Source organism: Vulpes vulpes, chromosome 2 (assembly GCF_048418805.1).
Source record: "Vulpes vulpes isolate BD-2025 chromosome 2, VulVul3, whole genome shotgun sequence".
In the NCBI taxonomy this organism is placed as follows: domain Eukaryota; kingdom Metazoa; phylum Chordata; class Mammalia; order Carnivora; family Canidae; genus Vulpes; species Vulpes vulpes.
In genome coordinates, this window is record NC_132781.1 from 15371612 (window position 1) to 15396526 (window position 24915).

Here is a 24915-nt window from a genome sequence, read left to right on the forward strand (position 1 = left end):
GTAAACCTGGATACTTAGGGATATGCATTTTTGAAAGAACTTCTAGTATTTCTAATGTGAGTGGTCTAGGGACCACACAGTAATATATTTGGTAAGATACTTTATCCATATGGAAATTAAAATAGAAATATTTAACATTAGCAATGATGGAGCTTAGACTATCATATATATCTACTATATTTTTTAATCTAATAAAATTCACTAATAGATCTTGAATTCTAATATTTTTCCTAAAATTGCAGTATTTACTCATGCTACAGAATCATGAGTACATTGCAATAAATCAGCTACAAAGACTAACATAATCTCTGTGGTCTTGTATTTTTAAATTGGCTTTTCAATAATTTTATCAAGACTGTGTTTCTATTTTATCCAAGACAATAAATGAGAAGAAAAGTAACATTTATTCAATGTATTATATTGTAAGTTTAAGAAATCTTATTCAATCATCACAGGAACCTTGAATTTTTTTCTAACGATAAAATTCACTAAAGTATATCTTGAATTCGAGTGCTTCCAAAAACTGCAAGTAAATTATCATGTGAAAAATGTACCATAAGTACACTAAAATATATCAGAATACGTAGGCTAATATCACATAAGGCTGTTTTTTTTTTTTTTAAAGATTTTTTTTTTAATTTATTCATGAGAGACCCAGAGAGAAAGAGAGACAGAGACACAGGCAGAAGGAGAAGCAGGCTCCATGCAGAGAGCCGGACGCAGGACTCAATCCCGGGTCTCCAGGATCAGGCCCTGGGCTGAAGGCAGCGCCAAACCGCCGAGCCACCCGGGCTGCCATAAGGCTGTTTTTAATGTCAAAATAGCTTTAAATCTTTTCCCCAGGATGTCTCATAAACAAGTCAATGATTCCCTTATAGCAGGGAAGAAAGGGAAAATCTCCCTTTTTATCCATGATGAAAATAATATTTTGGCCACAGTTAGCATCTAAAGTAACTAGGCTGCAGTATGATCAGATGAGATATTAGGATTTATTTACAATCTAAATTGTACTACCACATAGTCATTCCAATCTATGTAGCAAATACTTTTTAAATCAGGTCAAAAAAAATTTCCCAAACTAGATAATACTAGAACTCATATTTAACATAGCTGATAGAAAGTCATTCAAATTTCTTTTAGAATTATAATAAATGTGGCTAACATTTATTGACTACTTATTCTTTGTCAGACACTGTCTTATGAGCTTTATATGTGCCAAATCATCCAATGCTTGTAATAGTCCAATAAAATTTCTGTCAAGGAGTATGTATGTTACAATTTTTAAAAAAGATTTTATTTGAGAGAGAGAGAGAGTGTGTGTGTGCACCCAACCTGAGCTAAAATTAAGAGAGGCTTAACCAACTCTACATATTCTGATATATTTTAGTGTACTTATGGTACATTTTTCACATGATAATTTACTTGCAGTTTTTGGAAGCACTCGAATTCAAGATATACTTTAGTGAATTTTATCGTTAGAAAAAAATTCAAGGTTCCTGTGACGATTGAATAAGATTTCTTAAACTTACAATATAATACATTGAATAAATGTTACTTTTCTTCTCATTTATTGTCTTGGATAAAATAGAAACACAGTCTTGATAAAATTATTGAAAAGCCAATTTAAAAATACAAGACCACAGAGATTATGTTAGTCTTTGTAGCTGATTTATTGCAATGTACTCATGATTCTGTAGCATGAGTAAATACTGCAATTTGATATTCAAGTACAATTGAATATCAGTACTTGAGGGTTACTCTTCTGAAAAGAAAAAGGGCTTATCTACAGTAATTAAACAAATTTCTTGAAGATCACCTTCCAAAAGCTCAGAACTCATATTTAACATAGCTGATAGAAAGTCATTCAAATTTCTTTTAGAATTATAATAAATGTGGCTAACATTTATTGACTACTTATTCTTTGTCAGACACTGTCTTATGAGCTTTATATGTGCCAAATCATCCAATGCTTGTAACAGTCCTATTAACCTTATTTTAGAAGACTTCCAGCAAATTTGCCTAAGTTTATACGGTTAAGAAATAGCAGTCCAGGCCCATTTTGTTCTAGTGCCTCGTGAGATTTTAGATTTTATGTGTGGTAAAAAAATATAAACATCAAAAAAAAAAAAATATAAACATCATAAAAGAGTACACAACAAAATTTATGTCATCCCTCTCCCAAGCTATTGAGTTATTCTATCTTCACATCACCATCATATATATGCATCTGTGTATGTTTGTGTGCCATACAAATGGATTACTATTAGTGATAAATATTTAGATTTTAGTTTTTTAGTATACATATATATACACATACATACATGTTTCAAACTTGTTCAAATTAATTTTTAAAATAAACTGTGCAATAAAATTTCTGTCAAGGAGTATGTATGTTACAATTTTTAAAAAAGATTTTATTTGAGAGAGAGAGAGTGTGTGTGTGCACCCAACCTGAGCTAAAATTAAGAGAGGCTTAACCAACTGAGCCACCTATGCACCCCTGTGTATTACAATTTTGATACATACTATCAAACTGCCCTACAAAAAGGCTGCAATGATTTAATAACCCTACCAAAATTGCAAATACTCATGATCTATCTTTTACTAACTTTATAGTGTATATAATAGGCAAACAGTATAAACTCAATAAGGTTGAATGAACTACTGGCACTCTCAATTATCTATATTTTAAGAAGGATGCTTAAGGGGCTTTAGGATATTACGAACAAGAACATCTTGGAAAGCACTAAACAAGAATCTAGAGAACTGGGGCGATACGATCACCACTGTAACAGGAGCCAATAGTGTCTCTGCGTACTCTCCTCCATACCTCCCCAGTGCACAGCAACATCCAAATAAGTCAAAGGAACAATGAGGCTTGCCCAACCTTAGGTTTTCCAGTTTCCCTTTATTGCTTAAATCATTTGTAATATATCTTCTGTAACTTGGAATAAAAAAGTCTTAATTTATACACCAAATGAGTCATTATCTATACCTGTGTGAAGGACTAAGAAAAATATGTTAGGAATACGAAGGTTCTATAATAATGATAGGAAAAAGTTAGTTATCCCTTCACTACATCTCGAAAGATTAAAAAAAAAAAGATTTTTTCTTACCACTCTATTAACTTATTAGAAGTTAAAAAGATTTAAAGATGAAGAACACAGATACAAGGTCAACAAACATAACATACTCTAGTCCGTCATATGCCATTCTTTACATGTTTGCCAACAAGATCTAATTAAAAGGTAAATCAAATCATATTACTTCCCATTCCGGCTCTGCTTAAAATCCTACAGAGTTAGGTTCATTACCATGACCTAAAAACTCTGGTTTCTGTCTGCCTCCTCAACTATTTTCTACTGCTCTTCCCTATGACTTGTTCTGCTGAAACCAACCTGCCTTCTTTCCATTCCTTGAACATGCCAATGCCGCTTTCTGCTTTAGAACTTTTGTTCTGGCTGTTCCCTCTGCTCAGAAGGCTCTGATTCCAGATCTTCCCACAACTGGCTTCTTTTTGTAATTCACACCTCTGTTCAAATACCTCCTGTTCTTACTCTCCCTGATGACTCCACAGAAAGAAATCCTACCTCCACTCCACTCTCTCTCCTTCCCATTTACTATTTTATTACCCTCATATTACTTGTCACTATCTAAAATTTTTCAACACCCTGTTAAGTACATCTAGAGCAGTGTTTGGCATATTACGGGTCCTAAACAAATATTTGCTGAACGATTAAGTGAAAAGCACAGAAAAATAATAAGTAAACTACTTTGACTATAGAAAAGACAGGATATAAATGTTAGAAAGTCAGAAATAAAATAGAATAAGATGACTAATCTGGCCCTATTTACTCAGTTTGGTTGGTAATATGAATACAAGGAATATAAGGTAATTGGAAGTTTAAATGCATGGAAATGGGTAAATCAGTAAGTGCAGTCCTAATGGCTGGATTAAATTAATGCATTTTGCTAAAAAAACATTCTCTGGAGGACATTTACTTATGGTCAGCAAATCTTTCTCTATTCAACTTTCTTTTTAGTTCATAACAAAATATAATTGAAAATGGAAAGATAACTCATAAATCTACTAAGTAAGGTTTTAAATTTAAATTTCAAAGTAATTTCATTCTAGGTTAAACCAAAAAATTCCTATCATCTGCTTCACTCGGCAGAAAAATGCCCACAGGAAAATGTTCATGGCATCCTTTTTCAGGAGACAGATTTCTCTCATTCAGAAATTTTACAGTGTATCCTCAATCTTCAAATTCTTAGGCCTTTGACAATCCTTTGACAAATAAAACTATTTGACAGCATGCAAATACTTCAAATATTAAAAAATTAAAACTGAATAGTTCACACATGTAATTAACCAAGTATGCCTCTTATTACCACTTCCCTGTCTCACCTCTGTGATATCAGGCATGTAATTGACTTTGTTATTAAATGTACTTATCTTTTAATAAAGTTCCCTATTTAAGTTGAAGCTTAAACTGGGATAGGCCAATAGGATAAAAAAAAGTGTTATCTTCAAAACTTCGGTGATCCAGTTTATTTCTGCAAGGAAATTGAACTTTTCTTCCTACCTCTTCCGAAGTGTGCTAAATGAAACACATCACTTGATAGCCATCTCATATTTGGTTATTTGTATTTTCACTAATCAATAATATCTTAAGCTGTAAGAAAAGGGAGACATTTCTATGCAAAGAAATTTTATTAAAGTCCAACCACATAAAATTTATCCTATTTTTAGATATCAGAGGGAATAAATATTTCAGTAAAATGTTACTAGGCTATTTTACTGATTTTTATCAAATGACCCAAGAATCAAAGTAGACTTTGACTCATTATTTGAAGAAGCCTAAAAACAATAAATATAAGAGGAATGACTTATGCCTTGTAAAACTAAAGAATAAAGAAATACTATTATTTTCATGAGAATTATGAACATTGTAAATTTTTCATTCAACACTGATACAAAAGTCTAAAAATTCCATTTTCCCTTCTCTCCTGTTTTCTTTTGAATTGTCATATAATAATCAATCCTCCCCCCTGTTCAGCTCAGTGCTAGACATATAGGAAGCAGTTAATGTATCCTTTGAGAATGACTTAGTTTCTCACCTCTAATCACTCATAATCCACCAATATTCAGTCAACTTAATGACACCAGATATATACTGATAATGTTAAAAGAAACTTAAGAAAGCGACCCAGGCTTATATATTTTCACATGTAAGTATCATTCAACACATTAAAATTTATTCTCTGAAAAGCTTTAAAGGACAAAAGTTCATTTAATAATTAAGACACAGTTTCACACCTAATCACTTGATCTGAATGGGTAACATATATCGTGAGATCATACTAAAGTCAATGCAATCCACAAACTTATGAATTATATTAAGTACCCTAAGAAGTTGGAGGAATGTACAATGGGAGAGGAAAGTATCTAAATCAACTTTTAGAAATAGATATGAAATAGATTAGGATTAAAAAGAGAATACATGACTGATGAACTCTGAAGCTCTTATTCTCTTAAAATTACAATATCTTCATCTGTTAATCTGACATGAACAAGCTGATAAATGAAATCAGAACAACAGTGTATTCTGGCAAAACTAGAAGTTTCCTGAAAGCCTAGAAAAATATGTCCACAACAGATGGATCACTTAGGAAATAAATACATCAATCTGTCAAACGGAGTACTATTTTAATTCCCTGAATTAAAATCAGTAGGAGTTCCACTTTCCAAGAGTCTGTGACATTAGGAAGGCCAAAGCAGAAAAACCTAGAGATGCATATAAACATATCTGATATGACCTAAAGTGGCATGTTAGGTTTCCTGTTAAACATACTAAATTTAGGTAAAGTCCTTACCAGTTAACTTCTTCACAGGTTGGAGCCGAACACTGATAGACTGATGTGTGAGTAAGGGGGAGGATGGAAGAGAGCGAGACATGCCCTCCATAATCCGAATGTGCTGCATACCTTCACTCACGGGAAGTGGTGGAACGGCGTAGTCTGGCTCAAAAGCACAGTCGCTTTCTGTGGAGATGCCACCTGTTAAAATAGAAAGGGACAGAATAAAAGAGCTGGTCAGAAAAGATTCTTCCTACTCTGTTAAAATTTACCTTTTAACATGGTTCAGAACAGCATATATCCATGTTAAATTTCACTGTAAAAAGTCAAATAAGGTATTTTTCAACACCTACATTCATTTCTGTACTTATTGGACACTCAACACCAGGTTTAGCACTAGGAAATTAAATCTAGGTAAAACAAGGTTCTTCCTGGTCAGGGGCCGACTGCCTCATGAACGACAGTCCAATAAAGAAAAAATTAGGGGGGTGCCTGGGTAGCTCACTCAGTTAAGTGTCTGTCCTCAGCTCGACTCATGTTATCAGGGGTCCTGGGATAGAGCCCCACATCATCAGGCACCCTGCTCAGCAGGGAGCCTGCTTCTCCTTCTACCCCTACCCCCGCTCATGTGCACGTGCGCGCTTGGGCTCTGTCAAATAAATAAATAAAATATTTTTTTAAAAAATTATGGTACAATGCAGTAAGTGTTACAATTAGAGCACTGGTTTTCAGTTTTTTCCTTGATAAGAAACATGAAAGAAGATATTCACTTGCTTGATAATCTAATATGTGGAATTGCTAGTACGATCAATGTAACTCTATTTCTTACCCCTTCTCAAGAAAGTATGTGAAAATACAAGTAGGTAACACTGACATTATTATATGGTGATTTTTAAATCTGCTTTAAGACCTTAAAAAGATTAAGTTATATGCTGTTCATTTCTACTTATACACTGCTGACTTCTACTTCCAATAATGGCAGGTTACACACTTCAAACCAACTTTTCCCTAAGAAAAACTAGAACAACGTATATGTTTTAAAATCTTTCTGAAGGCACTAAAAAGTAAATAGCATGATGAAGGATTATAAAGTTAAAAAAGGGCAGCCTGGGTGGCTCAGCGGTTTGGCGCCATCTGCAGCCCAGAACGTGATCCTGGAGACCCAGGATCGAGTCCCATGTTGGGCTCCCTGCATGGAGCCTGCTTCTCCCTCTGCCTGTGTCTCTGCCTCTCTCTCTCTCTCTCTGTCTCTCATGAATAAATAAATAAAATCTTTAAAAAAAAGAATTAAAAAAAATAAAGTTAAAAGAAAAGGCTGAAGCCTGGCATTTGGGGTTACTTTTTACTTAGTGGCATGAGAGGCTAAGAAGGTATTGACAGTTTTAAAGAACAGAAAGGATAAATAATGAAATGCAGAAAAAAACAAGATGCAGAAGGGAAGCTGGTAAAACTCCCAACACTTTTGTTTAGAAGCCCGAAGGGCTACACTCTAGGAGTATGAACCAAAGCTAGTCTGTTCTTTTACAGGAATAAAGCTCAGTTCCAAATGTCTACCACAAAATTAAATTAAGGCAATCCTGGATTGCTAATGCCTGCCAAAAACTAACACAAATCTTCTTAGAGGGACACAATATCATCATAGTCTCAAATTACTTTCACAATTTTTCATACACAATATCTAGCCCTTAATTAACAAAAACAAAGAGGTAAAATGATATGAATAAAGTAAATCAGAAAGACCACCTAAAAGAAACAGTCTCACAAGGGATAGAGATTACAGAGCAATCTATGCCTCATGGCATAGAATTTAGAATAGTATACTTAACATCAGAAAGATTAAAATAATTTGAAATAAATTTAACCAAGCAGGTGAAAGATCGGCACAGTGAAAACTGTAAGACTGAAAACTAAGAAAAAGAAACTGAAGAATAAGTGGAAAGATATCCCAAGTTCATGGACTAGAAGAATTAATATTGTTAAAATGTCCATACAACCCAAAGTCATCTATACGTTCAATGGAACCCCATCAAGATTCCAAGAGCATTTTTTATAGAAGTAGAAAAAAGCAATTCTAAAATGTATATGAAATCACAAAAGACCCTAAAACGCCATAGCAATTCTGAGAAAAAAAAAAAAGGAAGGCATCAAACTTCCTAATTTCAAAGTATATTACAAAGCTATAGTAATCAAAAGAGTTTGATGGTAGCATAAAAACAAACACACAGAACAAGAGAACAGAATAGAAAGCTTAGAAATAAACCCACACATATATAGTCAACTAGTCTTTGACAAGGACATCAAGGATACATAATAGGGAAATGACAGTCTCTTCAATAAATAGTGCCAGGAAAACTGAATAGTCACATGCAAAAGAATGAAATTGGATCTCTACCTTACACATCCACAAAAATCAACTGAAAAATGGGTTAAAGACTTAAAACATAAGACCTGATAACATAAAACTCCTAGATGAAAACATAGGAGAAAAACTCCCTGAAACCAGACTTGGCAATGATTTTTTGAATTTGATACCAAAAGCAGAGATAACAAAAGCAAAAATAAGCAGGTGAGGGGCAGCCCGGGTGGCTCAGCGGTTTAGCGCCACCTTCAGCCCAGGGTGTGATCCTGGAGACCAGGGATCCAGTCCCATGTTGGGCTCTGTGCATGTTTCTCCCTCTGCCTGTGTCTCTGCCCCTCTCTCTCTCTCTCTCTCTCTCTCTCTGTGTCTCTCATGAATAAATAAATAAAATCTTAAAAAAAAAATAAGCAGGTGAGACTACATCAAACCAAAAGGTTCTGTACAGCGAAGTAAACTACCAGCAAAATGAAAAAGCAACCTATGGAATCAGAGAAAATATTTGCAAACCACACATCCTTAGGGATTAATATCCAAAAATACATAAGGAACTCATCCTCAGTAGCAACCCCCCCTCAACAATAATCTAATTATAAAAAAGGCAAAAACCCTGAATGAGTATTTTCTAAGGAAGAGATATAAATAGGCAACATGTACATAAAAAGGTGTTCAACATCACTAACCATCAGGGAACTGCAAATCAAAACCACTATGAGACATCACCTCACACCTTTGAGAGGACAGCTATTATCAAAAAGTCAAAAGATAACAAGTGTGGGCAATGATGTGGAGAAAAGGGATCCCTTGTACACTGTTAGTAGCAACATAAACCTGTACACGCCATTATGTGAAAGAGCATGGAGGATCCTCAAAAAATTAAAAATAGAACTACCATATGATAAGCAATCCTACTTCAGAGTACATATCAAAAGGAAATAAAACTATCATCCCAAAAAGATATTTGCACTCCCATGCTCACTGATGCATTATTCACAGTAGCCATGATTTGGAAACAACCTCAGTGTCTGTCAACAGGTAGAGAAGAATATGTGATTTTACACACAAACACATACACATGAATAAATGTTATTTGGCCATAAAAGAGAAGGAAATCCTGCTACTTATAACAACATGGATGAATATGGAAAACATTATGCTAAGTCAACTAAGCCAGACACAGAAAGACAAATACTGTATAATCTCAGGTATATGTAGAATCTAAAAAACAAAGTCAAATTCATTGTAAAGAGAGGTGAGTGATGGTTACCTGGGCTAGGGGGAGAGGGAAAAAAAGAGATGCTCTTCAGTAATTAGATAAATAAGTTCTGGAGATCTAATGTACAGCATGGTGACTACAGCTAACAATAATAATACACTATATACTTGAAATTTCCTAAGTGAGTAGATCTCAAGTGTTCTCTCACACACGTACAAAATGGGTAATTGTGTGAAGTGATGGATAATTAGTGTGATGGTGGTAATCAGTTCACAATATATACATTTATCAAAATGATATGTTATATACCTTAAATACATACAATTTGTATTTGTTAATCATACTTCAATAGACCTGGGGGAAAAGAGCAGAAAATTTTAAAAAGCAAGCATATGGTCTTCCCTGAAATGATGATAATGTGGTCTACACTGAGAAGTAAAATTAAAGCAGTGTCTCACTTCAGGTTCCCAATTGTGTGACAGTTGTAATTTCATCATATGCAATTTCAACTCATTTTAAAAACTACTGTGTTATATCATGCATTATAACATAACTAGTATCTTATTAATGGCAACTTATGCAGCTCTTTCTATAGTATTTCTATAGATGATACATATAGAATTATTGGGCCAAAGTGCTGAGAGTTTCTACTGAGAAATACTGACTAAATGCTGTATTAAGTCTGTGTAGGGGCACCTGGGTGGCTCTGTTGGTTGAGTGGCCAACTCTTAGTTTCAGCTCATTTCATGATCTCACGGCTCATGAGATAGAGTTCCAATGCGGGGCTCCGTGCTCAATGGGGAGTCTACATGAAGACTCTGCCCTCCCACCACTCATTCGATCTCTCTCACTCTCCCTTTCAAATAGATAAATAAATCTTAAAAAAAAAAAAAGTCTGTTCATGTTGCATATTAAAAAAAGCAGGGGAATAGTATGCTTAGTACTTGGAGAAAATAAAAGTTTAGAATTCTAGCAAAGAATTAAAACTATGGAAATAAAAACTCAACAGATTAATTGAAAAGCAGATTAGACAGAAATCGGGGCACCTGTGTGGCTCAGTGATTGAGTGTCTGCCTTTGGCTCAGTGTGTTTTCCCGGGGTCCTGAGATTGACGCCCACATCAGGTTCCTCGAGGGGAGCCTGCTTCTCTCTCTGCCTATGTCTCTGCCTTTCTCTGTGTGTCTCTCATAAATAAATAAAATCTTTTTAAAAAAAAGAAAGAGAAAAAGAAAAACAGATTAGACAGATATGAAGAGATAATTAGTAAACTGGAAGGTAAAAAGTTTGGGCATCAAAAGACATTGTATCAAGAGTGTGAATGGGGGCCTGGGTGGCTCATTCAGTTAAGGGTCTGCCTTTAGCTCAGGTCATGATCTCAGGGTTCTGAAATCAAGCCCCACACCAACAGGCTCCCTGCGCAGCAGGGGAGTCTGCTTCTCCCTCTGCCCCTTCCCCCAGCTTGTGCATGCATGCACACGTGCTCTCTCTCTCTTGCTCTCTCTCTCTCAAAAAAAAAAAAAAAAGTGTGAAAAGACAACACCTAGAATGGCAGAAAATATGTGCAAATCACATATCTGAAAAGAGTCTAGAATCCAGACTATATAAAGAACTCCTACAACTCAAGAACAAAATGACAATGCAATTTAAAAATAGGCAAAAGATATGAATAGACATTTCTCCAAAGAAGATATAAAAATGAACAAGCACATGAAAAGGTACTCAGCATCATTAATCATTATGGAAATGTAAATCAAAGTCACTATGAGCTATCACTTTACACCCAGTAGGGTAGCTGTTTTAAAAAAGAAAACAGACAACAAAAAAGTGTTTGTGAGGATGTAAAGAAGTTAGAATCCTAATACATTGCTGGTGGGAATATAAGATGGTACAACTGCTGTGTAAAACAGTGTGCTGTTCCTCAAAAAGTTAAACACAGAATAACCAGCCATCCCACTATTGTGTGTACCCAGGAGCAATGAAAACAAGTTTTCAAGCAAAAACCTGAACGTGAATACTCATAGCAGCATTATTCACAATATCTAAAATGTCATGAACAGGTGAATGGATAAACAAAATGTAGCATATTTATATGATCGAATATTGTTTAGCAATAAAAAGCAAGGCCTGATTCATGCTACCATATTGATAAACCTTAAAAACACCACGTTTAAGTGAAAAGAAAAAAAAAATAGCCACGAGAGGTCACATGTAAGATTCCATTTATATGAAATGTTCAGAACAGGCAAATATAGAGAAAAAGTAGACTAACAATTGCCAGGGACTACAAGAAGAAGGAACGAAAAGTGACTGCTTACAAGATATAGGATTTACTTTTGGTGTGATGAATGCAGTAATGGTTGTACAACATTATAAATGTATTAAAAGCCACTGAATTATACATTTTTTAATGATGAATCTTAATAAAATTTATGCAGATATTTACCATCTACTCACATATTTATTAAAACCAGAAGCCTAAAAAAAAAAAAAAAAAAAGCAACGGAAGCCTAGTAAATCATTGTTAATTTCTTCCTGACACATCCCTTTCCCAACAAATGCATTAGAAGTTCTGCAGACTATCAATATAAATAGATTTCAAATCACCTATGCTTTTTCCATTTCTCCTACCATTACCAGAGTCTAAATCACTATTATTTTCCCCTAAACTTTTCTTGGTAGAAATACAGAATTTATTCCTTATCCTTGGAGCTTAGAAATTTTACCAAGATTTTCCTTTTTTCTTCTCATTAGTCTCTGGGTCCTTTCTTTTACTATGTTGACTAATTCTTCTCTGTCAACTGTCCTTTTTTTCTTTCTCTGGAACTATGATCAGATGGATATTGCATCTCCTAGACATATTTTTGAAGTCTCTTTCATAATTTCTAATCTTTGGTCATTCTTGAATAGACTCAAGACTGATTTATATGGAACTACGGTATTTTATAGGTTTACAAACAAAGAGCCATTAATATAATTTCCTACCTGAGGAATCCTTTTGTTGAGAAAAATCAGCATTAGATTTTTTAAAAGCAATATATCTAGAAGAATGCATTTGATTTAGTGAAGCTTCCTTCTTCACTTGTTCCAATATTAAAACTTGGCTGATAATTTTAGAATCTAATAATACTCCTTAAGGAATAATACTGCAATTAGCCCAGTCTGGATGTCCTAGTTTACTTTTCTGCTTAAAAATATTTTCTTCCATCTTCTCTGTCCTATAAATTGTGCTTGAACTCATTGTAGCTATAGAGAAAAAACTAAAAATATATATTTCAAGTAAAGAAAAGTATTGGTAAGCATTTACAGAATTTGGCTATATGAGCCAGTTTTTCTTGAGTAACTAGCAACCTCAAAACTCTCAGCAGTTTACATTTACTTTTCTCATGAGTCTGCAGATTCACCATAGGTCAGCTGATCTAAGCTGGGCTATCAGGTTCAGAACTACTCTAATGAGTCTTCAATATTGGGCCTAGTCACTAAAAAGGCAGTGAGTATGTGGGGCTGCTCTTATGGTAGATCACAAGAGTGTTAAGTGGCCAAGTCAAACCAGAGGAGCAGATTTAAGACCTCTGTTCACTGATTCCAATTGGCCTACTTCAGTGGGAACTACTGAAAAGTTGCACAGCAAAAGGAATGGATATCTAATTTTGTAACAGGAATAAAGTGAAATTGGGAGTCCAATTTACCAAGCATGTAGGATGATATTTACTGGTATTCCAAATTATTCACCTTCATCCTCTACTTTTTTTTTTCCTACCACTTTTCCTGCTTCATTCAACCAAATAAAAGTTACTGAAATAATGTGATGAAAATATGGCAGAATAAAATAAACTGCTAAAAAAATTCAGTTATGTTGGATACCTGGTGATTAAATGTTCAAAAGCTAAACTAAGAAAGCACAAGGATATCAAGTAGGTGGACACTAAAGAAGTGTTAGGAGTAATTATAATTCAATAAAAATTTCAGTCGCTATTAAGTCTTATATTTAATATGGATGATTAATAGATATTAAAGTTCAAGTTAATAATAAATTCTTTAGCCAAATGCAGTATTTATACTACAGAACAGCCTTCTAATATTTCAAGTTACATGAATAACCACAAATAAAACTTACAAATCAAAACCTCTAGCATGATACTTCATTGAACTATACACATGATTTGTGAATTTTTCAGTTTACATATTATACTTTTATAAATGTTTATCTTTAAAAAGCATAGTGAAAAAATAGCCCCTATTTACATATTTTAGAAACAAAGGGTGTTTGCCTAAGTTACTTCAAACATCCTTTTATCTCAAAGCTTATAATCACTCTGCAACTTGGCAATATTCTCACAACAGATCCATACATTAGGCAGAAAACCAGCATAAAGAAATACAATAACTAGAACAGGATCATGTAGTCAGACACCATGATTGCCTCTGTAGAGAATTCTAAAGAATCTACACACACACACACACACACAAAACCTGCTAGAATAAAATAAGTGGGTTAGGCAAATTCAAAGGCTAAAGAGTCAAAGTACAAAAAGCAAGTGTATTTGTACATTCTAGCAGTAAGCACTTGGAAAATAAAAAATTTAAAAACCATAGCATCAAAATAGCATCATTAGAAACAATGAAATTAATCAGGAATGAATCTGACAAAATAAATACACAGACAATATTTATATGATAAAAGCTGTAAAACACTGATGAAAAATCAAAGACTTAAATGGAGAGATATAATGTGTTCATGGATCTCAAGATTCCCATCATTATGATGGCAATTCTCCTCAAAGCAGGTTTGAAGCAACTCCAATGAAAATCCAGCAGGCAGTATTTTGGTGAAAATCAACAAGCCGATTTTACTTTTTTAAATTATTTATTTATTTATTTTAAAGATTTTTAAGTTAAAAAAATAAATAAATAAAAAATAAAGATTTTAAGTAATCTCTACACCCAACATGGGGCTTGAACTCACAACCCCAAGATTAAGAGTCACATGCTCTACCAACTGAGCCAGCTATGCACCTGATTTTAAACTTTGTGTGTAAAAATTTTTAAAAACTAAGACAGACAAAACAATTTTGAACAAGGAAAAGCAAACTTTGAAGTCTCACAGTACCTAATTCCAAGATTAACTGTAAAACTATAGTAATCCGGAGGATGTAGTACTGACAAAAGCATGGACACAAAATCAATGGAACAGACTATAGAGTCCAGAAAAAGGCTCATGCAAATATAGTCAACATTTTTTTTTTTTTTTGAGAGGGAGAGGTAAAGACAGAGTCCCAAGCAGGCTCTCCATGCCCAGTGTAGAGCCCAAAACAGAGCTCAATCTAATATCCTGAGATCACTACCCGAGCTAAAATCAAGAGTCAGACAATTAACCGACTGAGTCACCCAGTCACCCCAGTCAACTAAATTTTGACAAAAGTGTATGGGCAATCCAATGTTTAAAAGATACTCCTTTCAACAGAAAGCTTTGGAACAACTGACTATCCATATGCAAAAAACAAACTTAGACCTAAATCTTTACTATATACAAAAATCAGGTTGAAATGGATCATAGACCTTATTGTAAAACCGAAAACTATAAAACTTCTAGAAGAAATGATAAGAGAAAATCTGGATGAACTTGTGTCAAGGAAAGATTTACATAAAAAGAATTGGTAAATTGGAATTTATACATATTTAAAATTTCTACTCTTCAAAAAGACACTGTTACAAAATGAATAAAAATAATACCAAGTGAGAGAATACATTTGCAAAACACATATATGATAAAGGACTGGTATTTAGAACGTAAGTAAAACTTTTTTTTTAAGATTTTATTTATTCATGAGAAATACACAGAGAGAGGCAGAGACATAGGCAGAGGAGGAAGCAGGCTCCTTGCAGGGAGCCTGATGCAGGACTTGATCCTGCACTCCAGGATCACGGCCTGAGCCCAAGTCAGACGCTCAACTGCTGAGCCACCCAGGCATCCCTAAGTAGAACTCTTTTAACTCACAACTAGAAACTACTCCAATTTAAAAAGTTGGAAAAGATTTGAATAGACATTTCATCAAGTAAGAGATATGGATATCTAATAAACACATGAAAAGATACTCAACATCACTAATCATTAGGGAAATACAAATTAGAGATGTCACCTAGCGGAATGGCTAAAATTAAAAACAAAATGCTGACAAATCAAGTGCTGGGAAGAATGAACTAGAACACTTATATATTGGTGGTGAAAAGATAAAATGGTATATAATGCTGGGAAACATTCTGGTAGCTTAAATATAAACTTACCACACAACCCAGGAATCCAATACCTAGAAATCTACCCAAAAGAAGACACACTGACCCTACCCACACACCATCACCACACAAGCACACAAATAGCAGACCTATTCATAATCTTCAAAAACTGGAAACTACCCATATGTCCACCAACTAGTGAATGGATAAACAAATTATAGGATATACCTACAAATGAACATTATTCAGCAATAAAATACATATGTAAAATGAAAAAAGAAACCCAAAAAATAGATGAATCTCAAAAGCATTAAAATATAAGAAGTCAGAGTCAAAAGGATACATACTGTATGGTTTCATTTATAGAATATTTTGAAAATACTACAGTAACAGGAAGCAGATCAACAGCTTACAGGGATTGGGGTAGAGGAAAGGGATTGGCTACAAAAGGGTATGATACAACTTTTACATGATGGTGGAAATGAGCTATATTTGATTTTAGTGATAGTTACATGACCATATGTTTGCAAAAATTCATGGTATTGTAAATTTAAGAGAGGCAAATTTTATTACATATAAATTAAACTTCAATAAGCTGACTTAAAAAAAACCCTATAGTACTTTGTGATAATATACTGACTGTATATAGTTATAAGTTATAAACTTTTCTGATTGCATGCTTTATTTCACTAAAGACTATTTTTCAAAAGTATACAGAAAAAATAACATAGGTGATAAACTAGCCCCTACAACACTTATAGACATATAAAAGATTATATACATAATAACAATGCATAATTTGTCAAAGGGCTTTCATATACTTTCTACAACAAAGGGATTTGGCCTAAATTACTCCTAAGGACCTTTCAAGGCAAGATTTATATCACTGTGCGTCTCAATATTCTCACATGTTCGTGTATTAATCAGAAAGGAGATACAGGAAATTTAATAACTAATACAGAATCATGTAGTCAATTAGCAAACAATTAGAACTCAAAATCCTTACCAGAGTTATAAGCCCCACCCCCCACATCTGGCCCCACCTACTTAATTTTCTGATGCCATCACTTTCCACTTCTCCCCCCAGTTCACAACGCTTCAGTCAACTGGCCTTCCAATTCCTTGCTCTGGCCAAATTTATTCTCAACTTCAGGCCTCTGCCTGTTTCTTTTGCCCAAATTGCTGAGTCCCAGTACCTCTGCAAAGCTGGTTTTCCTTTGTCTGAAAGATCCTAGCTTAAATATTCCCTCCTCAGAGAGGTCTATCAGGACTAACCCTAAAGTTACCATTCACTTTTTCTACCACTTCTCATTCTATATCACACAATCCTATTTTATTTTCTTGATAGCACTTATCATGACCTGAAATTATCTGGCTATTTGTCTCACTCCTCTAGAATGAAAGCATCATAACAGTAGAAATGTTCTTTGCCTTATTTATTGTTCCTGCCCTTTGGTCTGGTTGAGACCTGTGTACTAGGATCACCCTTGGGTGGCATACCTGACTCAGGCTCCCAGTTTTCTGTGGGGGCCCAGTCTGGCCCTTCCATCTGCCTGGGGTACTCTGCCCTAAGGTTTCTTGTCAATTTTTTCTTCTTACTGTTCTGATCTTAGTACAGAAAGAACATCTCTCCATACAGAGGCTTTACTGCACTGACTAGAATCCACAGATACAGTTGAAGAAAAGCAGTGATAGCAGACATTAGAAGGAATGCTTTCAGCTTTTCACTACACTGCATAAATGAGATGCAAATAGAAGGGAATCTTAATGAGATAAACTCTCTGAATGTAGTCTATGTGGAAAAGCCTTCAGAAGGAGCACTAATCTTATTGTGCAGGAGAAATCATAAAGGAAAAACAAATCATGAATGTAAGAATTCTAAGAAAGCCTCCAGTAATCATTATTTTCTTCAGAGACATGGGAGAATTAAAATGAAGAGAAACTCTTCAAATAATTTCAGAGTAGAAAAGCATCTGGTCTATAGTCATCTCCAAAATATACATAAGAATTCACATTGGAGACAAACTTTATTAATGTAAACAGTGTGGAAAATTCTTCAGAAACATCTCTAGTCTAGTGGTGCACAAGAGAATACATACTGGGCGGAAACTCTATGAACAGAAAGACTAGGAGAGAGTTTTCAGCAGGATCACTCATTTTACTTCTTACCAGAGCATCCACACTGAGGAGAAACTCTACAAACACAAATGACAGAGAAAAAGCCTTCAGTAGAAACGGTAAGCTCAGAAGGCCTATGCGAATAGACACAGAAGAGAAACAACATGACTATGATGAATTCAGAACAGCATTCTATAGAAACTTTAAACTTACTGAACACATGTAAGTACATCCTGGGAAGAAAGTCTATAAATGCAATGGATTGTAAAAAGTTTTTAGAAGTCACTTATGCCATGGGAAAAATGTGAGCACATATATATTAGAGAAGCCTTATATACTCAATGATCCCTTTTGCCTTTACAGACATAAGAATTCACCCTAGAGAGAAATCCATGAATATATACCCTGTGGGAAAGCCTTCAATCCCAATTTTCCTCTGTTCTATGTAAGAGAATAAATACAAGGAAACAAATCATATGAGTGTTTTACAAGTATCAGTAAGGTTCCAGTTCCAGGAAAGATGGAATAAGCACATTCTACCTTTACTTTTCTACTGAATGTAACTTTAAATCCTTGAAAGAATGCAGAGAGCTCACTTCCAGCTTCCTTAATAGAACTACAGAGCACTTCTCCTCCCCATACCTTACCATTACCCTACTATTTACTACAGCTCATTTTACCAAGAGTGTCGTATCTACCTTTCAGCATAAACTTAAAAGGCATGCTAAAAGGCAAAAATATACAATTTGAAGAGACAGAAAATGCATCAAACTAGACCCAGATATGGCAGGGTGCTAGAATTATCAAACTGTGAATTTAAAAAGTGAAATACTTAGATGTAATTCTACAAAAATATACAAGAACTATATGAGGAAAACTACAAGAAATCTGATGAAAGGAATTTTAAAAGATCTAAATAGATCGAAAAATATTCCACGTTCATGGATAGAAAGAATCAATACTGTCAAAATGTCAGTTTTTCCCAAACTGAGCTGACAGAGTCAAAGCAATCCCAATCAAATCCCAGGAAGTTATTTTTGTTGATATTAGCAAACTGATTCTGAAGTTTAAACGGGAAGGCAAAAGACCCAAAAAGCCAACTCAATATTTGAAGAAGAATAAAGCTAGGGAACAGACATTATTGAACTTCAAAACTTACTATAAAGCTACAGTAATCAGAATGCTTGGGTGGCTCAGTGGTTGAGTGCCTTTGGCTCAGGTCATGATCCTGGGGTCTGGGATCAAGTCTGCATCAGACTCCCCACAGAGAACCTGCTTCTTCCTCTGCCTATGTCTCTGCCTGTGTGTCTCTCATGAATAAATAAAATCTTAAGAAAAAAAGAGGGAGAGCTACAGTAATCAAGGCAGTGTCATAGTGGTAAAAGAACAAGTCCATGTAAGAAAATGGAGAGCCCAGAAAGAGACCCACAAAACTACAGTCAACTGATCTTTGACAAAGGAACAAAGCCAAAACACTGGAGAAAAGATAGTCTTTTCAACAAATGATACTAGGAGATCTAGACATCCACAATTAAAAAAAAAAAAAAACTCTAGACAAAGACCATACACTCATCACAAAAAATTAACCCAAAAAGGATTATACACCTAAATGTAGTATGTAAAAATATAAAATTCCTGGAGGATAACATAGAAGAAAAACTAGATGACCTTGGTTATGGCACTGACTTTTTAAGATATAACCCCAAAAACATGATCCATGAAAGACTTAATAAGCTAGACTTCATTAACATTTTAAACTGCAGCTCTACAAAAGACATGTGTAATAAAGGGCCATTATCCAAAATAAATAAATTCAACAAGAAGATGAAAAACATAGTTAAAACAAGGACAAAGGATCTGAATAGACACCTCACTAAAGAAGATATCTAGATGGAAAATAAGCACATGAAAAGATGTTCAACATTATATGTTACTACAAATTAAAACAGTAAGGTATCTCTACACATCTACTAAAATAGTCAAAATCCAAAACACTGACACCACCAAATGCTGACATGGATATGGGGAAACAGGAACTCTTATTCAGAGCTGATGGGAATACAAAACGATGCAGCCACTTTGGAAGACAGTGTGGCAGTTTCTTATAAAACTAAACATACTCTTAAAACTTAAACTTAAACATACTCTCTTTCATATATACCCAAATGAGTTAAAAGTATATTCACACAAAAATTTGCACATGGATGTTTATAGCAGTTTTATTCATAATTGTCAAAAGTTGATAGCAACCAAAATGTCCTTCAGTAGGTGAATGTTAAATAAACTGTGGTAGATCCAGGAAAGAGAATATTATTCAGCACTAAAAAGAAATGAGTGGGCAGCCGGGGTGGCTCAGCGGTTTAGTGCCGCCTTCGGCCCAGGACCTGATCCTGGAGACCTGGGATCGAGTCCCATGTCGGGCTCCCTGCATGGAGCCTGCTTCTCCCTCTGCCTGTCTCTCTGTCTCTCTCTCTGTGTCTCTCATGAAAAAATCAATAAAATATTTTTTAAAAAATTAAAAAAAATAATAAAATGAAATGAGCTATCAAGTCATGAAAAGACAGTGAGGAACCTTACATGCACACTACTAAGTGAAAGTAGCTAACTGGAAAAGGGTATATACTATATGATTCCAATAGTCTGACATTCTGGAAAAAGCCAAACTATGGAAACAGTGAAAAGATTAGAGGTTTGCAGGGATTAGGGGGAGGGAGGGATAAATAGAGCACAAAAGATTCTTAGGGCAGTGAAACTATGATACTATAATGGTAGACACATGTCATTATACATTTGTCAAAACCCATAATATGTATAACATCAAGAATAAACCCTATTGTAAACTATGGACTTCGGATGATAATGATATGCCAAGGTAGGGTCATCTACTATAAACAAAGGTACCAGTCTGGTGAGGGATGCTGATAATGAGGGAGGCTATGTACATGTGGGTCCAAGAGGCATCTGAAAACTCTGTACTTTCCATTCAGTTTTGCTGTGAACCTAAAACTACTCTAAAATATAAAATCTATTTTTAAAAAAATTTAAATGCACAAACAAAAAAAAATAAAATAAAAAGAATGCCTCAGGTAGCTATCTGAGGACTGAAATAAATAGTAGCAGAGGATTGGGAAAAGAGTGCAGAGTATTAAGTTCCACTGAAGTGGTGATGAGTTTATACTGCGTTATTTCCTCAGATACCTCCTGACCTGGACACCTAAAACTCAGAAGTACATTCCAGGTAAGAAAAAGCTCCAAAGGGATCCCTGGGTGGCGCAGCGGTTTAGCGCCTGCCTTTGGCCCAGGGCGCGATCCTGGAGACCCGGGATCGAATCCCATGTCGGGCTCTCGGTGCATGGAGCCTGCTTCTCCCTCTGCCTGTGTCTCTGCCTCTCTCTCTCTCTCTCTCTGTGACTATCATAAATAAATAAAAATTAAAAAAAAAAAAAAAGAAAAGAAAAAGCTCCAAGAAAATCTCTACCTAGTTGGTAAGGAGTAGGAAAGGGGGCCCTTATTGGTTTGAGAGACTAGGGAAATTCCTCTTCCCCCCCTCATCTTCTATCACAGTGTCCAGGCAATTCTATTCAGCAGCAACACAGAGATGGTGACTGGGCAGATACCTAACAACCTGGGAGAAGGAACCCTGTTCTCTGACCCCAAAAATTGTGATCCCACAAGTCTGAGGTGAATCCTTACTGCTTTCTTCCCTTTCTATGTCCTTTTATCTCTTGATCTAGATACAAACAGTTAAATAGGAATTGAACAGCAGAATGGGAAAACTAGAGTCTGTGTTTTAGCAAGAGTGCTGAGGAGAAAGGAAGCTGGAAATTGTTCATGAGATTGAGGCGAGAAGGGATATCAAGAAAAAAATCCCATCAGGTTGTACAAGAACTTCTGGGCTCATCTGAGCTCTGAACAAGATGTACCACTACTTTGATCCCAGAAGGGACACTGGATCACATTTATGAGACCCATCTAAATAGTACTGCAGATGCTTAGAAAACAGAATTGACAATGGAACTACAGCCCCCAGAAGGCAGGCAGGAACCTGTGTCCTGAACAAATTCTGGTTGACTGCCACTGACCACACCAAAAAAAATCAACATTCTCCTTAAGCCTTAAATAAAACCCACACTCATATTCAAAATGTTCAGAATATAATCCAAAATCATATGGCATATGAAGAAACACGAAAAGCTCAGCTGAGAAAAAAAAGTCCTTAAACAGCATTCCTGAGATTACACAGATGTCAGAATCAAAATCAAAGACCTTAAAGCAACTATTATAACAATGCTTCAGTAAGTAAAGGCAAATATTCTTGAAATGTACAGAAAAAAGAAAGTCTCAAATCTGGTGTATATTTTACATATACAACACATCTCCCTTCTGACCAGCCATCTCCCTTCTGACCAGCTACACTTCAGGTATTCAATAGCCACATGTGGCCAGTGACTACTGTACTATACAAGTGAAGTTCTATAACTATATCATAACTAAGTTCAGTCTCTAGAGATAAGGTAAAAGTGTGATCCAATCAGTAAACATTGGAAAGATCCAAAGGTAATAACTCTTACCACATCCCCATTCAACTTATCTATATGGCCTATACAGAAGATAGACAAATCTTGAAGAATGACAGTGTGTTTCTGTAACTTATTCAGGTTGTGACTCCCACTGCTACTACAATTTTAGATGTGGTTTTCTCGCTAAAGCAAATTACCATATCCCTGACACCCGGTTTGCAGTTATTGACCAAAGAAAGAGATAATCATATGCAGTATGCATTCAGTTGTCAGGATCAGCTATATATTTTCACTGTCCTACCTTAACTGTCCCTCAATTTCATAGGACACCTTTACTGTTCTATTATACGGATAAATTCATGATGATTAAACTTGAACAGGAAGCAGCAACTGATCTAGATATTGTGGTAAAACATGCATGCCAGAGAGTGGGAAATAAACCCCACAAAAAATCAGAGATCTTCCACACTGTGAAATTTCTTTAAGCCCTATGGTCTTGAGCGATTCAAAATATCCCTTCCAAGGAATGCTGCATCTACTCTCCCTTACTACTGAGAAAGAGGTACAATGCCTAGTAGACCTCCTTGATTTTTTTTAAGCAACCTGTACCTCATTTGGTCATGCTACTGTGTGAACCATTTACCAACACTGCTGGATGTGAGAGAGGCCCAGAACAGGGGCTTTGCAACAAATATGGGCTACTTTGCCTCTTGGGTTATTTATTTTTTTTAAAGATTTTATTTATTTATTCATGAGAGACACACAGAGAGAGCGAGAGGCAGAGAATAGGCAGAGGGAGAAGCAGGCTCCATTCAGACAGCCAGACGTGGGACTCGATCCCAGGTCTCCAGGATGTCACCCTGGGCTGCAGGCGGCGCCCTGCCTCTTGGGTTATATAACCCACCAGATCCAATGTTAATTGAGGTTTCTGTGGTAGACAGGGCTCTTGCATCATTATTGTAGAACTTTAGTTAAATCTCAGGGTAGACCTCTACTATTTTATAAAAGAAACAAAACGTATGCTATCTTATGTAAGAACTACTATCTTTCTTGAAAATTAGCTTTTGGCTTACCATAGGACCTTAGAATAAATGCATGTGACCCTTGGCAGGCCATCATGAACTAAGTATTGTTGAACCAACAAATCAATATGCTTGGGTGTATATTGCAGCACTTCATCAGCAAAAGCAAAAAGTGTACATGAGATTAGGCTTGAACAGGTCCTAAAGGCACAAATAATTCACATGAGCAAGTGACCTAAGATGCCCAAAGTTTCTACTCCTGCTATAGTTTCTTTTCACTTAAAAGATCTTAATCTGGTAAATTCTCTAGTACCCTCTCACTGAAAAGAAAGAAAGACAAGAAAGAAGTCAGGCTTATTTACTGATAGCTCTGTAAGACAACAACACACTACAGATGACAACACTACAGCCCCACTTTGTGGTAGTCTTGAAGGCATTAGGGAAGGGAAACCTTTCTAGTGGCAGAAATTTGAACAGGGTACCCTGTTGTTCACTTTGCCTAGGAAAAGAGATGACAGAGGAACTCACTCGTGGAGAGTATTTAATGGATATTCAGAGATTTGAAAGGAATAATTAGGAAACTAGTGACAAGGAAATCTGGGGATGAGGTATGTGAATAGACCACTTGAAAGGGCACAGAATATGGAGCAATTTATGTCCCATGTGAATGCTTACCAAAGAACAAACTGCAGAGAAGGTGCTTAACAACACAGCAGGTTAGATGATCTATTTGGGGGACACAGTCCATCTTTCTACCCAGCCACTCTAACCTTGCTCAAAGAGCTCATTAACAAAGCTGCCATGGTAGCAGGGATGGAATTTATACATGGGTTCAGCAATATGGACTTCCACTCACCAAGGCCAATATGACCAGAGCCACAGTTGAGTGTCCAACATGTCAAGAGTCCATGCTTGCACTGGGGATGAGGTGGGTGGATGCCCTCAATATATGGTTCTGTTCACAGGATGGTCATTTCTAGCCCTAGTAATTTCCTCTTCCTTCTTTAATAAATCAACTACAGATTTAAAATAAATATTCTTTATAATATCAAGGTTTTCAGGTAGTCTTACTCTGCCCCCTTGTGGGAACCAGGTCTTTAATCTCTCACTAGGAAAAAGACTTACTACATCCAACATGACTAAACAAAAAAAATGTATTTACTCAATAATAACTTTATCCGAGACTTTACTAACACGTTTCTTCTTCACTCTTTTTTAACTTTTATGGCCTTTCATGAAAGATCACGAAGTTTATCAAAGAGGTTTTATGATTTTTAATCTCTTGCCAGAAAAACTTAGTTAAGAATATTTTAATCAGGGGGATCCCTGGGTGGCGCAGCGGTTTAGCGCCTGCCTTTGGCCCAGGGCGCGATCCTGGAGACCCGGGATCGAATCCCACGTCAGCCTCCCGGTGCATGGAGCCTGCTTCTCCCTCTGTCTGTGTCTCTGCCTCTCTCTCTCTCTCTGTGACTATCATAAATAAAAATTAAAAAAAAAAATTAAAATAAAAAGTAAGTTTCCATTAAAAAAAAAAAAAGAATATTTTAATCAAAATCTTTCTAGATGTTTGGGAAGATAACCTTTTCCAACCTT

The 24915-nt window shown here is 35.5% G+C and overlaps 1 protein-coding gene across 17 annotated transcripts in view; it reads right to left on the bottom strand.

The window, feature by feature from the left end:
* The window catches only part of TANC2 (tetratricopeptide repeat, ankyrin repeat and coiled-coil containing 2), a 478177-nt gene that overhangs the window by 221814 nt on the left and 231448 nt on the right, over positions 1 to 24915 (bottom strand). For 10 of the 17 annotated variants that reach the window (XM_072746843.1, XM_072746841.1, XM_072746844.1 and 7 more), the window contains one exon: positions 5878 to 6060. In XM_072746843.1, coding sequence (XP_072602944.1) covers positions 5878 to 6060 — 183 coding nt within the window. The remainder of the gene's footprint in view (positions 1 to 5877; positions 6061 to 24915) is intronic. The other 7 variants (XM_025999546.2, XM_025999545.2, XM_072746845.1 and 4 more) reach the window with 1 other exon arrangement.